This window comes from Coccinella septempunctata, chromosome 3 (genome assembly GCF_907165205.1).
Source record: "Coccinella septempunctata chromosome 3, icCocSept1.1, whole genome shotgun sequence".
NCBI lineage: Eukaryota > Metazoa > Arthropoda > Insecta > Coleoptera > Coccinellidae > Coccinella > Coccinella septempunctata.
In genome coordinates, this window is record NC_058191.1 from 22552432 (window position 1) to 22569720 (window position 17289).

At 35.9% G+C, this 17289-nt stretch overlaps 1 protein-coding gene across 5 annotated transcripts in view; it reads right to left on the reverse strand.

Moving 5' to 3' along the window:
- The window catches only part of LOC123309644 (myosin-10-like), a 46194-nt gene that overhangs the window by 21052 nt on the left and 7853 nt on the right, over nucleotides 1–17289 (reverse strand). For all 5 annotated transcript variants that reach the window (XM_044892852.1, XM_044892853.1, XM_044892850.1 and 2 more), the window contains exons 2-3: nucleotides 2517–2605; nucleotides 1288–2457 (exon numbers count right to left, since the gene is read on the reverse strand). In XM_044892852.1, the coding sequence (XP_044748787.1) occupies nucleotides 1288–2457; nucleotides 2517–2605 (1259 nt within the window). The remainder of the gene's footprint in view (nucleotides 1–1287; nucleotides 2458–2516; nucleotides 2606–17289) is intronic.

Here is a 17289-nt window from a genome sequence, read left to right on the forward strand (position 1 = left end):
GAAATGCAGAGGTTTCATTGATTTCCATTTGGGAACCGAGTGACTGTCAAATTGTTGTTTGGAAAGTCAAAGTTTCATGAAACCTGCTGTGAGTGTTTCGTTCATTCATTAATCAATTTGTATATTGTGTCATGAAGGGACCATATCATAAGGAAATCATAAAAAAAGCACCAAGAAAGTATACTGATATACAGGTCTTGCATATGTCTGTTAGTTGTTTTTTTAAGTGTGGTTCTGAAAATTCTTCAAATAATACCTACATATGTAAGTAACTGGAATATGTATGCTATGATGGTGTATTGAATATTGGTTCATATTAATTTCTGATATATGTATATTTTACAAATTCAATTAAGTTCATTTATTCAGAACAACCTATTGTACAGAAATACACCTTCGACGTATGGCAGATCACCATATACTTTAGTGTCTTAGTTAAAGCTTCATTTATTGCCCACTATTTCAATTTTTGTGAATTTTCTATGAATTACAAATAAACATATAGCACATCCAACAGCGTTTTTCGTTGATATCAATTGATTCCAAACAATGTTTAGATGAAAACTAACATCCTGATCACAAAGCAAAACCATACTTTTGTTTTATCGCTCAGGATGTTTGTTTTCTGATAGAAACAAAGTCAATATTGGAATGCAATACGAGAAATAGAATTCGAATTTCGCGCCCCTCAATCAAAAAACAGAAAACTGTTATCAAAAAGTTTTCCTGTATTGACAGTGCGTTTTTAGCGCCATCTCATTGTCACGCGTGTTTTCACTGGCCAAAATGTAGTCGGTTTTTAGTACTAGCGATATGAGGGCGTTTCCTATCTTTCTACTCTATAATCTTTGCAAAGAGTCACTTTCCCAAAAGGTGCGGGAAAAACGCCGCACGCATTTGCGTGCGGGACTGGATCAGCAGGGGTTTTTCCCGCACGCAAATATTATAGAGTAAATTGAATTCTGTCATGTCTCTATGTACCGAATGTCAACGATGAGAAACCCATAGTAACGACATGCAGAATTACGTCTGTCATTATAAATGAATTAAGCAAATCGACTCAACTGCTTCGCATCGTTCGGGCAACGGCAGTTTCGTGCGGGCAAGTATCACTTTCCGGACTTGATAGGAAAATAACTATTATATATTTCAAGCGCTTGTAGAAAAAATATTGTTCTTAACTCTTGCGGAAAATGTCTTGCCTACACTCAACTGCTTGCTAAAACGGCAGTTTCGTACCGGCAAGTATCACTTTCAGCACTTGCTAGGAAAATAACTTAAACGTACCCTTATATTTTCTGTATATTCCTTGACAGTTATTTCGCATTCGCAAATGGTCTTCTCGTGCAGATTTCTTTTCTCTTCTAATTTTTTTTGCAAGTCAAGAATTACTTGCTTAGATTCCTGTAGCATAGCGTCTTTTTGCTTAATTTGTGACTCGTATTCATCTGATTTGATGTTACTCGTTTCTTGGTTTTTGCTATCTAAGAGAATGTACCAATTTTTCACCAATTCCGTTATTCGTTCTTCAGATTGCGCGATAAGTACATCCAAGGAATTCTTCAGTTCCCTGCCTTCATCCTTCAACGTTTCGATCTTATCGGCCAATTCTGTTGGCCCGATATCTGCTTGAGAGACGCTTTCTAGAAGTTCCACAATGGCAGCCCTCCTTCCGACCAAATTCTGGCAAACTCCCATTAGCTGTTTGGGGATATTTTCGATGGAAGTTTTCATGTTCTGCACTATCTCCTGATTCAAAACGTCCCCGCACGGGTGGTCACTCTGCTTTTTCGGTTCGTCCAAAGCTACGAGTTTTATCTCCTCTAGTTCAACACATTTTCCGAACTCCGCTAATTGTTTCTTGATTTCTAGGAGGTTTTGATACAAATCCATCACAGGTCTTTGCTTCTCTAATAATTCTTTTTTATACTGGACAAGTTTTTTGTGTTTGTTTAAAAACTGCATTTCCAAGGTGTGCTTGTTTGGTGTTGCTCTTGGCGTTCTCAGTTGGGATCTACAGAAGGAACTTGTTCTAGAAGGTTTGATGGATAGTTTGGAAGATTGTTTGGTGACTTTAACTGGAATGGCCGAGCTACTTTGTACCGAATCGCTCTTCTTTGGTATTCCCGACAGGAGCCTGCCTTTCGTTGGAATGGCTTTCTTCGTTTTCGATGCTTCCTTTTTCACCTCTGGTTCTGCTGAGGGCTTTTCTTCATTTTTAGAGCAGTTAGTCGACGAATCTACATGCGGCAGAAGTTCTGCTGGAGCTTGGGTTGCGGCAAGATCGCATTCTGTGTCGTAGTGGGGAAGGAAGGCACACGTTTCGCTGTAAGGGGGTTCTTGCATCGAATTATTTGCCTTGAGTTTAGGGGTGGCGGGTCTTGATTCTCGTGAAGGTTCTGGCCTTGGAGTCTGGATACCGGATGGAGGGCTCATTGGACGGTCATAATCGATTAGCTGTAGATGTGAAAATGGATTCAGATTTATAGTCGAAGTCATTTGAAAGTGTATCGTACCTGAATTTCTCCACATTCTTCACAACATATAGGTGTCGGTTGATGCACTGGACTGTGACGGGTTTCCCCTGTTTCTGAATCTATTGCAGCTAAAATGAATATAAAATGTAAGAACATGATACAGTGTAGAGTCGGATATATCGTACCACTTGCTAAATCGTATCCCTAATTTTTCTTCCTATTTGTGTCTACAGATTACTATGACGTGACGTGAGTCCACGCATGATTCAAAAATCTACCATGGGATTTTGCGCGGAAGCGTCCAAATTGTTCTAGAGTGACAAAGGAATGCTCGTCCAACGTCACATCAGATCGTTTTGAACGGTTCCGCGCAAACTCCTTTGTTAGATTTTTGAATCATGCCCATTATAACGTGGGCCCACGTCACGTCAGAGTAATCTGTAGGGTAGGCACCATTAGTCGTGTCACCTGTTGTACTTGATTTTGCATCGTGGAAGGCAGCTTTCAAAGACGAAAATATAACACTTCATAATAAGTACAACATGTGGCACCAACAGAGAAAAGAATCAGGGGTACGATTTAGCAGATGGTACGATACACCCGACTCTCCAAAAGAGTATTATTCTTTTTAGTTTGATGTTGAAAAGATTTTGTGAAACCTCCAGTTATTCATATAAAACATGTATTTAAATTATATTAATGTTCATATAGTTCAAGATCCCAGATCGACCAGACATAACTTATTTTCAGACAGATGAAACTTTAGGCTCTCAGTAGAGTCTCAAGTGCTTTGAATACCTGCGAACTTGTGGAGCTTGCCTAGTGACACCTGGGCAGATACCAGGTGGCAAAGCTAACTAAAAATAATGTTACTTAACTTATTTTCACATGGCTGATTTTTATATATGTTTTAAAGAATATTATTCTGAAGTTATATTACAAGTGACAGACACTTTCCATGGGCCGAAATTCTTGCCAGACGCTTTGAAGCTGCACAAAAAATAAATGAACTTCACTTATTTTCTACTCGATCTTATGATACCTGGGCAGATACCAGGTGGCAAAGGTAACTAAAAATAAGTGTTACTTAACTTATTTTCACATGGCTGATTTTTATATATGTTTCAAAGAATATTATTCTGAAGTTATATTACAAGTGACAGACACTTTCCATGGGCCAAAACTCTTGCCAGACGCTTTGAAGCTGCACAAAAAATAAATGAACTTCACTTATTTTCTACTCGATCTTATGATACAGGCATCCTAAACTCCTATTTCCCAAAAAAAAAAATTTGGATTGACCAAAAGTTCGATTATCCCAAATCACTTTGGTCCACATTATTTCGGATAATGGACACTGTACTGTACTTGAATCGATTGCTGCAAAACCTGGCATCATCTACGAAAATATTAAAGAATTATTCTTTCAATAAGAGACATGCCTGTCCATTAACTATTCAAAAACTTCAACAAATTGTCAATAAAGTGTCAGAAGTTTTTTTAATTTCTTCCCCGTTTTTTCAATTTTCTACTGAATAACCACTGGTATATCTATGGGAGATGATTCCCCAATATAAGGGTCCTGTAGCGTTCCTCGAACAACTGAAGAATAGAAGAATCATCACTTGGAAGACTGGACCTGGTCGAAAGGCCCTCCCAGTCAAAAGCAAGATTTGGCTATTATTAATTTGAGTACTGAAGGCATTTCTAACTACGAGGGTGATCCTCCACCAAGATCAGCAGAAGATTTTTGACGCAGAGATGATATTCCTCCCAATGCAATTGAAAAACAAGTTATGTACCTATGATTATTTTTTTTTTTCTTCAGTCATCATCAAGTCTTGAAATAAGTTTGCATGAAGGCTTTATTATTCGCCTTTTTTCTCGTTTTCTGCTTTGTTCCTTTGTTTCAGATATTATTTCGAAATGGAAAGAGGATAAAGAATTTTTTCTACAAGCGTGCGCGTTCAACCTTTTTCCCGCACGCATTCCAAGTTGCAAAAAGTCACTTTCCCAAAACGTGCGGGAAAAACGCCTGCTATTTCTTTACCGCACGCATTTGCGTGCGGGAATGGATTAGCAGGGGTTTTTCCCGCACGCAAATATTATAGAGTAAATTAAATTCTATCATGTTTCTATGCATAGAACGTCAACGATGAGAAACCCATAGTAATGACATGCAGAATTACGTCTGTCATTATATATGAATTAATCAAATGAGATATAATCTGTTTCGTGAAATGGATATATTTATATATTTCAAGCGCTTGTAGAAAAGATATTGTTCCTAACTCTTGCGTAAAGTGTCTTGCCCGCACTCAACTGCTTACCCGAACTCTGCTTCGCATCGTTCGGGCAACGGCAGTTTCGTGCGGGCAAGTATCACTTTCCGTACTTGATAGGAAAATAACTATTTTATGTCAATGGAAAGGAAGCCCTTCAGTATTTAAAGCTTATTCTGTAAACAAACTTGTCATCACTACACTACTCACGGGGAGACAGGGTTTTTTTACTGAGGTTTTTCCCTAAGCTCTTGTATCATGCTCCAAATTGTATGGTACCCCGTTACACTAACCTTTGCTAAAACTCATACATATGCTATATTGTTTGATAACTAAAAATGTATTGCTGACATTCAAAAGAATATATATATAACTATTCAAGAATTCGAAAGAAAATACTACCCCATTGTATCTGAATTAACTAGGGACTATGAATGCAGTCAGTTAGTTTATTGTGTATAAAGTTCGTTTGCAGCAGCCGAGAATTCTCTGGAGAATTCTCTACAAAATTCTCGCAAGAAAACGGCAGAGATTATTTAGTACGCAACTCAACAGAGAGTTCTACCGAAAGTGCGTATGTAACGGTACATAATTCACGGCGCATGAAATCTCGGGTAAATTTTCTAGAGAATTCTCGGCTGTTGCAAACGGGCTCAAGTGTGTGCTGGGTATGTGCAAGAGTTGATACTCTTAGGTATGTGTATGTGCTATGTGCGAGCAATGTATAGTATGCAGAAAAGGTACTCTAAACAGATTGTGAAAGAGAACCGAGTTACCATAATCTCACTCACTCTGAAACTCATGTATAGTGCTCTCGCGCTCACACTCCCGGCAAAATAATTTTAATGTTTAGGGGATGTTTGGTCACTACTATTTGTCTGAATTATGAAATATAACTTTTTTTTATACTTACTTCGATGACATATTTCAATATCAGACATGTGAAAATAAGTAGAATTCATTCATTTTTTGTGCAGCTTCAAAGCGTCTGGCAAGAGTTCTGGACAATGCAAAGTGTCTGTCACTTATAACATAACTTCTGAATAATATTCTTCAAAACATAAAAATCAGCCATGTGAAAATAAGTTAAGTAACACTTATTTTTAGTTACCTTTGCCACCTGATATCTACCCAGGTAGAGTGCTGAGTTGAATTTCATGTTTATATTATTATATTATTTACTGTTTTTTTTAGTATGTGAGAAACTCTTGGTCTGCCTCTCAAACTACCACTGAACAGAATCGATATTTGATCGATGCAATAGGCCGACAAAACAAGCACTACTGAATAACATGCAATTCCTTCTAAACTGTCATCTCTCTCTATTGCGAGATGAGGTACCCACAAACCGCTTCCCTCTGACCTGAATCCTTCAGGGCGAAATCTGTTTTTCGTCCAGCGAATCCAGCTCTTGATTTATGAGACGCACCGAAGCCAACCGCCAAAAATTAAACCGTGACAAGGACTCAATAAACCTGAATTAACGCCTCCTAGACGGGAGAATGCACATTACCAGTAATTCCCCCCTGACGACGGCGGATATAATCTGGCACTTCAGTTTCTATCGTGCAGATTTATGGTCGACAATTTCCGGAAGCATCATTGTGACGGCGTAAGCAATGTGTCTGCCTCTGTACAAGGAGACGGTAGGATGAAATTCGAGCAGTACGATGCGGGGGTCGAGGGTGCTTATTATTCCATTTTTCACCCCGTTCGAATCAGTGTTCCCTTTAAATATTCGGCATTCAATTTCTTGGGACTTGATAATTCGACGGAGTGGAAATGATAAAGGCATTCAAACGACAAGGATATCCGAAAGCCTATGGCCTTTTCACGCCGACAAAGATTAAAGAGGCAGAGGGCCTGATCGTGAAAAGGATTGCGTGCTTGATTCTCAGGATCTTTCAGTACAACATGCATTCCTTAATAACTTGCCGTTTTCAATGAAACATTTAACGGGTCTCGTGGAAATATGAATCAAGAAACCATTTTCGGGAAGGCTGAAAGTCTTCAATATCCAAATGCCAGTTTATTCACCTATAGCTAACGCTATTGAACAGTTTAACGAAAGGTTGTAACGAATCGGAACACGGAAACTATGGAATAATTTGTACCTATAACAAGGAGAATATACCGTGTGCGATCTGATTTTGTTGCATACGGACGATAAGAAAGCATTCTAAGGAAATATGATAATTTAGAGTACGTCAGAGTCGTCAGACAGGAATGTGATGAGTTGATGAGGACTGTGATAATTAGTTTGAATGATGAAGGTTGATTTTCATTTCATTTAGTCTGTAAATGAAGAGAAATTCGTCCGAAGATAGAGATAAGTTCGTAAGGAACAGCAGAGTCTGTATTTTACGACTTATCTCAGATAAGTTTATTAGTCTGGAGGCCCTGAGGAGAAATTGATTCTCGAAATAAAGCTGAGCAGCCGATTCGAGGACAAGCCGAGCCTGAGAACTTTGATTTTAAAACTAAGCAAAAAGGATCCTCCAATGATTTTTCTCTTGGAGCGTCCTACAACCTCGTTTGGCGTTGGGGCGAAGGATCGGGGAGAGTAAGTACCTCGGAAAACATTACATCTTATAGTGAGTTAAGTAGGTAAAATTGGTAGATAGGGATAGTAGATACAAACATAGATTAACTAAAGAATATAGATGAGCCACTCTTGTATCTGGCGCCATCTGTTGGGGTGGTACAGTAAACACGAAACATTATTCTCAAATTGATGGTTATATGTCGCTGCATTCGGAGCAAGCAGATCGTAACCACTCGTGAATGATCGTGATCTACTAAGTTCGACACGAATAATGTCTGATTCACCCAACTTTTCAGATAACTAATTGAGCGGACTATATTTAGGAACTCCATTATTTTAATTCGTTTGCACCACCCCAATTCCAATTAACTTAGCTAAATTTCGAATATTGGCAGTAAAGCTCGAGAAAAGTTCGAAAGATCAAAGATTATGGAGTAGAAAGATAGGAAACGAAGCGACGAAAGTGATGTGAGTGCCATCTGTGTTTCGAATGTGTTTTCAAGGCCCTAAGACTGGTTAAAATATTAATTCGAGGGACAAATGAAATTTTGTGAGATGTCAGATGGCCATTTTGATCAAAGAGGTTTTGAATGTTTTGATTCTCGTATCGCCTTTTGTTTATCAAGCTCGTTCTAGTTGCTGATTATTGAAATTTTGGTCTAATTTCTTGGCGAAAACCTCAAAATATCGTTCGAAAATTATTGTATGGTTAAGAACTGTGGATCAAATAAAACGAATTCTACTAAGGAAAATTGGAATGTAAGTATTAAAACTGGTAACATGTCACTCGGTCATTCGTTGACTTTTATTTTCAGTGCTACGAAGTGGATAAAATTTTCAGGGCGTAGAGGCCTGCAGACACTACTGACTACACCATGTGCAATGAACATTTTACTGCAAGTCGATTGAGAACTGTTCATCCACGTCAATTGTTGTATTGCAAGAAGGGCCAATTTTGGAGAAATTATGACTTTTCTACGTCCATTCAAAGATTCTGAATTGCTACTCCTTCAATATATTCAGAAATGCAAAGGTTTTATCGAATTCGGAATGGATATCGAGGAACAGTCAAATTGTTGTTTGGAAAGTCAAACTTCTATGAAACCTGCTGTAAGTGTTTCGTTCATTCATTAATCAATTCGTATATTGTATTATTGTGCCATAAAGAGACCATATCATAAAGAAATTATAAAGAAATTCTACCGGCAGGCTAATATACAGGTCTTGTATATCTCAGTGAAGTTTTTTTAGTTGAGGTTCTGATAATTCTGTAAATTTTATGTAAGTAACTGAATTGTGTATGCTATGATGATATATTGAATATTTGTTCATAATAATTTCTGATATGAATTGTACAAATTCAACTAAGTTTATTAATTCAAAACAACGTATTGAACAGAAATAACACCTTTGAGGTATAGCAGATATAATATATATATAATATAATTTCAAATTTTTGTGTATTTTTTATCAATTGCAAATAAAAATATAGCACATCTGACAGCGTGTTTCATTGATATCAATTGATTCCGAACAAAACAAAACCATACTTTTGTTTTGTTGCTCAGGATGTTTGTTTTATATTCTCAACAAAGTCGATATTGAATTTCAGAAAAAGGAATAGAATTCGAATTTCGCGTCCCTCTATTATAAATTAGGTTTTCTGTATTGACAGTACGATCTCAGCGCCATCTCATTGTCAAATGTGTTTTCACTGACCCAAATGTAGTCGGTTTTTAGTACTTTAGATATGAGTGCGTTTCCCATCTTTGTACTCTATAATCTTTGGTTATGATGAAATCGATTCCATGGAAACATAATCTAACTTCAAATTTCAATAAAATCATTCGAAAACTAGAAAATTCATGTCAAGTTTTATGTGAAATAGTGGCAATGAAATGGTTTCGATTGAGTATGATCGAGCGAAGAGACAGAGAAGTGGTCAGAGACCATATTTTCATATTTCTGGTTTCTAGTAATGCAACTCTACAAGAGTGTGCAGTGGCTTTGATTATAGCCGAAAATCGTACTAGATTCGTAATAGCTCTCATTATTCATTGAAAACAATTTCGCAATCAACAACTAATGTGAATCTTTCTCTAATTTTCCTGTGGAAATTTTTCAAAGATGTTTGTCTGGCCTGGATTATCATTACAAGAAAATTTGAAATATGCGCTATAGAATCCTTTTCAATTTATTTTTTTTTCAAATTAGTACCTGTAATCTATGGATACAGAAAAACTCGGTCGATTCATAGTTTTGGAAGAAGTTGAAAATAGAGGAAGTTCAGTCCTTTTCGGCTCTGCCGTATATGGAACATAAACGCGAAAAATTTTTTTTTCAATAGAGAATACTAAATGTGTACGATCAGAAAAAAAAAATTTGAATCCATAATTTCATTATGACATTTAAAAGTTGATCTCATTTTTCTCAGTTGTTCTACTGCATCATTCAAGAACAATAATCTAAATTAATTCAGATATACAAGAATCATTGACATAAAAAGCAACAAATGTTAAGATATAAATCGAACTACCATCAATCGGAGCATCAACAGAAAGTCCTCTCCATCGAAGAAAAGCAGATACTGACCATGGTTATGGTTTCGGTCTTATCTGACTACTGTTCCGCGGCACCCTCTTGAGCGCCTAATGACACTTGAAAGCTTTTACTCAAAGATTATAGATATAATCTTTGCTTTTACTGAAAAGCACAGAACACAAATAAAAAAGTGAAAGTTGGACAGGGGCTTCCCTACCCCCAGCCCAAATACAGTTTAGTTCTGCAATCAGACGCTATGTGGTACTGCATCAAAATATTATTGGATGTCCTCGAAAGATTTCTTTGATCTTTAATCTGTCATACTTTTATGTCAAGGGATTTGTTATATCATCTCTGTCATCACTCATTCAGCGAAAATATAAAAATAACAAATGCTCACCCAGCAAACCAACATGTTACATGCATAAGGGTGCTACATAACATAAACAGAACATCTGAAACACAACTGTGGATTTATAAATAAATATTCCATATACATAACGTTCTCATTTCACGTGATACATATCAAACATAATATAATATTTATGTATCATATACATTAATTTGTTATGTTTTTCATGGAAAGTATATGGTATATCAATTTCGTATTATCTATGATATGTATCATTTTGAATGAGAATGTTATGTATATGGTATATTAATTTATAAATGCACAATTTCCATTCAAATGTTCTGTTAATTTTACGTAGCAATCAGAGCATTAAATCCATATTATTACGATATGAGAGTATACACATAACATATACTTATAAGTATTAATTTTTCAGCAGTCATCCCGATAATGGAACTTACGGTATGATTTATTGAATCGTAAAAAAGTACAAACATCAGTACTGAAAGTAGCTGTTCTCGAAACTGTTTTATTCAATTTCTTACTACTAGCGGATAGAATCCGCCAAAATAGGCGAATTATAAATGAACTTTGATAACTCCATTGAACTAAAGACTTTAGTTCAATGGATAACTCAACTTTCATAACCTCAATTATTGACGTTCGGAGGAAAAAGAACGGTTGTGTGATTATGCTGAATGTTCACATTCATGCATCAGTATGACAAATTTATTATATATATTATAATATTTGCAAGGATAGTAAACCTGATTCCATTCGTCAGAGATACAATATTGTGTATATCTGATGATTTTGTGTGACAAATGAGAATCAAATACTCGAGTTATTTTTTAAAACATAAGGAATGCGATTTTAGTTCGAGTTTTGAGAATTATTTGGTTTCCGCATTGATATAAGAATCAATTTTTATTCCATACAGTTAATATGGTGCACTTATATGAATAGTCACATGTTTCCATAGCTAGATAGGTTGGAGGGAGCACTCAGGAGCACAAGATGTCGAAAAGTAAGCAGGTTCGAGCCCGGAATGAGAATTAGTTTTAGGTCGGAGCGGGTGAGCAGGAGACAACCACGGATTACGATCCGTGGTTGTCTCCCTTATCTACGGATAAGGTTACTAAAGAGGTCTCAAGTATGAATACTGACAAGCAATCAGGTGCAACAATAAATTATCGTTTTGGTACAGTTTTTGCCCAAAATAAGTACGTATTTCATCAAATATGGCGATCCATTGAATTTTGGATGTCCTTGTATTTATTGAGGTCGTAAAGAAAAATGGAATGATATTGTGTCTAATATGAATTTCACTCATTCGAGTAGGAGTTCTTGGGATGTTTTACGGAAATTAGGAGAAGCTGCTCCTTTAACTAAAGCCCCTTCAAATGTGAATCCAGAACTGATTGCTCGCCGACTTGTAAATGTAGCGAACACAGTTAAAATCTCCCAATCGAAAGTTGAAGACATGAGGAAAAAATTACATAAATTAAGGAAATCGACATCTATTGTTGATGTTATTTCTAATCCTTTTAATATGGATGAATTAAAATCTGCAATTAAATGCACGAAATCTCGAAAAGCTGCTGGGTTTGATGGTATTTACCCAGAATTCATAAAACACTTGGGAGTAAAAGCTTTATCTTGGCTATTATCGTTTTATAATGATATTTTGAATTCTGGTAATTTTCCAACTGAATTTAGAAAAGCAAAAGTTATTGCAATTTTGAAGCATGGTAAAAATTCTTCGGATCCGAATAATTATCGTCCTATAAGTTCATTAAGTGTCCCTTTCAAAATTCTTGAGAGATTGATCCAATTTAGGATTGAAACATATGTTGAGGATGTTTTACAAAATTGCCAGGGAGGTTTTAGAAAGAATAGAAATTGTTCTGATCAGGTACTGAGCCTGACTACTTTTATTGAATCGGGTTTCAATAATAAGAAGAAAACAGGAACAGCATTTGTAGATCTATCATCGGCGTACGATACGGTGTGGAAAGATGGTTTAATTTTTAAACTTCACAGTCACTTAAAATGTGGTAAAATGGTTCGTTTGATAGAAAATATATTATCTGATCGAAGACTTCGTGTTTTTGTTAATGATAAAAGCAGTAGTTTCAAAACTTTAAATAATGGACTTCCACAAGGATCGGTATTATCTCCTCTTCTTTTCAATTTATATTTATGTGATATCCCCGATACGTCTTCCGAAAAATTTATTTACGCCGATGATATTGCTCTTGCTTTTCGCCATTCTGATTTCGAAGTAATAGAAAATACTTTAACGCAAGACTTAGAAATCCTGAAAAATTATTTCCTTGAATGGCGGTTATGTCCTAATCCAAATAAAACAGAAGTTTCCTGTTTCCATTTAAATAATCAGCAAAAATATAGAAAATTGAAAGTAACTTTTAATGATGATGTTTTACAACATAATTTCAATCCTAAATATCTCGGAATAAAATTAGATTCTTCATTGAATTTTAAGGTTCATTTGGAGAGTTTACGTTTGAAATTAAAATCGAGGAACAATATAATTCAAAAATTAGCTGGTTCTTCATGGGGTGCTGATGCCATCACACTTCGTACGGCAGCTTTGGCCCTAGTTTTTTCTGCTGCTGAGTACTGTTGCTCTGTTTGGTTCAACAGTGCTCACGTCAATAAAATCGACACCATACTCAATGATTCTATGAGGATCGTTACGGGGACTATCAAATCTACACCTTTGCATTGGTTACCCGTTCTGTCAAACATCGTACCACCTCATATTCGCCGACAGGTGGCAGTCTCGAAGTCTTGGAATGAATTCCATTCCTACCCAAATTCATTTCTAATTTTATCATATTTTCCAGATTCTAGAAGTGCCAGATTAAAATCTCGTAAGCCTTTATGGACTAATGATTTTCTGTATTCAACTAATAACCATAAAGAATTTTGGCAATCAGAATGGAATTCATGTAATCTCTTTAATAAAGATTTGATTACTGATCCTTCAAAAAAAGTTCCTGGCTTTGATCTTCCAAGAAAAATTTGGTGTACACTAAATCGACTGAGGACTGGCCATGGTCGGTGTAATAGCATGCTCTTTAGGTGGAATGCTGTTGATAGTCCAAGATGTGAGTGTGGTGCAGAAGAAGAAACTATAGACCACTTGGTAAAGAGTTGTCGAATATATCGTTTTCAGGGTGGTTTCGAAGGTATTCATTCGGTTACCGATTCTTTTTTGGGTTGGGTTACTAATTTCAAAATTATTTAATGAGTAATATAAAATTCAATACACCCCTCTCGTTTTTTTTTTCTTTCTTTTTTGTTTTCAGATTATTCTTCGTCAACCATCATAGTAGAAAGAATGGGAAGAAGTTTTTGGATCTTGTCATATGAAGAAGATGTCCTTCAGTTTCAATTATTTTCAGCTTATTCTTTACACAAATACATCATCATTACACTTATACGGGCAAACAGAGAGTTTTTTCTGAGGTTTTTATCTCTGTTTTTTTCATGTATCATACGAAGATATGTATGGTACCCCGTTGACATTTTTCCTCTGCTTACACTGAGATCTGGAAAGAGAAACAGGTTTTTAGGATCTGTCTCTTGTTCCATTTCTTTACACCCGCTTCATTGTTATTTTCAGATTGTAAAAGTTTGTAACACTCTTTTTCAAAAGAATATATATATATATATATATATATATATATATTTCAAATTGGTAGCAGATGTTCTGTACCAGAGCTATCATCCTTTGCACATATCATGTAAGGTACAAAGTACCTATATGTGTACCGAACATGTAATATTGCAGTTTTGTTACAGTATACATAGCGAAAGGCGGACATAGAGCTCTCGTTGGACAGATAACGGATAGATCGTGTACGGAACTTTGCTATGTAAGACGGAACGTTGCAATATGTATGATACGTTGATGTTATGCAATTCCGGCAAAATGATAAAAAAAAAGAAAATCAACAAAGCGAAACATTTAATCTTAATTTAAATTTTGTTCATCGTAGGAATTAAATGACGTCAGAAGTACAACATCATTGCAAGACTCTAATATAATCTCACCTTTTACTGCTGACGTTAGTTATATCAAATTTTCGTGTGAAATGAAAGATTGATTATGATTAATTCAGAATATAATGAAAAAATAAATTCTTTACATAAATGACGATACACAGTTCACTTTTATTGCTTGTTACCAGAGATATTTTTTCTCAATTAGTTCAGTAGCTTACTCAATTAGCATATACTTTTTAAATACTAAGACGAAGTGTAGGTTGAAAATTTTTTATTTATATAGGGTTTGATTAAAATTTCGATCTGACTTGTTCGACAACTTTTAGGTCTTAGCAAATAGGAGGCTGAACTTAAATGACTTGAGTAATCCCAGTTCACTAAAATTCCATTGAAATTTTGATTGGGATGCTAAACCTTATTATTAGCAAATATGCATGCAAACTCACGTACTGAGAAACAATTCAAAGAATTGAGAAGATTAAATTACTCAGTTTTTACTTAGATTTTTATGACCTAAATCCCAAATCAACAACTAGGTATTCTCATTCGGTATCAGGGACCTCTTAACTGCCACTTTCACCTTAATATCTTGTCCATATGGAGAAGCTTAGAATTATAAGTATAAAATAAGAGTACCTGTGATAAAAAGAAATAACTTCAATCATATCATGAGTAATTCAGAACCCCCTAAGTCCTTCACCAACACAACAGAATTTTCCACATGAAGTTTCTACAATTGCAATAACAAGACAAATACGTTAGTTTTATTTTTATGTGATTAATTATCATTTATTTATCAACTTAAAAAGTGTCTAGTTTTTTCACACTTCTTGCTTGCCTTGCTTGTATCGACCGAGTACAGAATAAAAAACTTGAAAATACAAGTTTCATTGATCATCTTCAGAAAATTTAAAACCAACATTGTACGTAATATCTTCAACAAAGATGTATGACGATCATTAGCGCAATCATTGAGTTCATTTCAATTGTAGGTTCCTCTAAAACAATTACAAATTCCTAAAATAACAATCTGCGTAAAAACTTACTAATTTTTTTACATATCATATATCCGATTGCATATAGAAGATACAAGTTTGATCAAAGTTATCGATATCAACAACTGGTTTGGTATATATTCTTTCATATACATAGATAGTCTGAGTGAGTTCTTCGTCACTATTTAAAGTGCATATACACGCACCGGCGATCTGCAGACCAGGACTGTCAATTTCAACTGAAACTCCAAAAAATTGTAGTGCAGTTGCACTGAAGATCTACGTATATGCAGTCCTTGACTGCAGTTCGCCGGTGCATGTATAGGCACTTTTACCTTAGAAGCAATATTGAATACAATCCATTAGCTTATTCTTATGGAAGCAGCAACTAGCTGTAAGAAATGTGTAACGTGGTTTCCTCGGAGAAACTTATCTCGAGCGCCAGCTATTCTTTTCACTAGGAAGAATAGCAAACCTACCAGAGTAGCTGCTAGTCGGAGACAGAGTTCGCTGTTATCTAGGGTGGTAGCAATAACGAAGTAGTCAAAATCAAATTATGTAGGTACTAGTTTATTCACACCTTCGGAAACTGATTATATGAACAATGGAAATATATGTAGGTATGAAATATGAGCGATTCGATCAGCAAACATACATTAGGGAAATTCGATCCGATCACGAGCACTTTGTAAAGTTTATAACGAGTACAGTGAAAAAAATCAAAGGTGGTTCAATAAAATGCGCCAACCAGAACTGACGAAATGGATACTAAGGATGACCTCGCGAAGTGAAATGACTTGCTATACGGTATCGGGATGTAATTAATTGTATTTCTCCAGAACTGAAAGAAACACAACCAGGGTGGATCTACTCGAGACTTTTATTCGCAACCCCAAGGGCTACGCTCCATGACTGAAAGAAGAAAAGGTCTATTTTGAGCGCAACTACGGGGTTTCACTGACGACGAGTGGTATCTCTTATTCTCTACCCCAAGGACTTGCGCACCATGACTGATAGAAAAGGAGAGATTTCTATTTCAACACTTATGACGCGGGAACGCGAACAGGGGGGTTGACGGGACTTTCTCTTCACTACCCCAAGGGCTTACGCACTATGACTGATAGCGAAGGGAAAAGTCAGACTCGCGAAACAGAGTGAAGTACGGCAAAGATAACAGAAAACGATACAGTATAGCAGTGTCAAAGAAGTAACCGGTGTAGGTCTAATAAAGAAACTGAACGGTATAGACGGGGACCTACCTCCTTTATTCAAGGCACTCGCGGAAAAAACGAAAAGAAAAATTAATTTCTAAGAGCACTACCTTCGTAACACAAAATTTATTCTAAATTCGTTGAACGGCTCGTCGTGAACACAATCAAAGACGAATCGCAGAGAAAAGAGCTAAGTGAGTAAAGAGACAAAAGAGAGTCGAGTGACAAAAAAGGCCGTCGTGGGGAAAAATCTGCTTTTATAGGCAAATCCCCCCCACGTTAAGAATCTGAAAATTTCAGAATGCGACAAGAGTGAAAAAACGTCGTCAGCTCAGGTTTATCGCATATCAACATCAGAAAAACGTCAAAATCTTCAACGGCATGCAAGAAAAACAACGTTAAACACAGATAAACGGTTTTTTACATTTACTCTGCCTATCGGAATGAATGCACTGGAGATTTGAGAATTAGATATTTTCAAAGGCTGAAATGTAAAATGAAAGGAATGCACTAAAATGAACTCCAATTTTCTCAGAAAACTGGTATTCATTACAAATGCTAATGAAACTTTTCTAGGAATTTCAAACTTATCGAGTTATGAAATAATTGATCTTTGATACTTACAGCTGCAAGAGACACGGCAACAACAATAATCACTTTCCCTCAAAATAATTCAATAAAGAAGCTATCATAAATTTCGACTCTGATTTGATAAAATCCGGATATGTTTCTTAGGAATCGGAACGGAAATTTTCAATATGCACGAAACTTGATGGTTCTGAAAAGAACTGATCGTGAAAAACCAATAGTGCAAAATGAGTAATATGAGTATAACAGACGAGAATTAATTG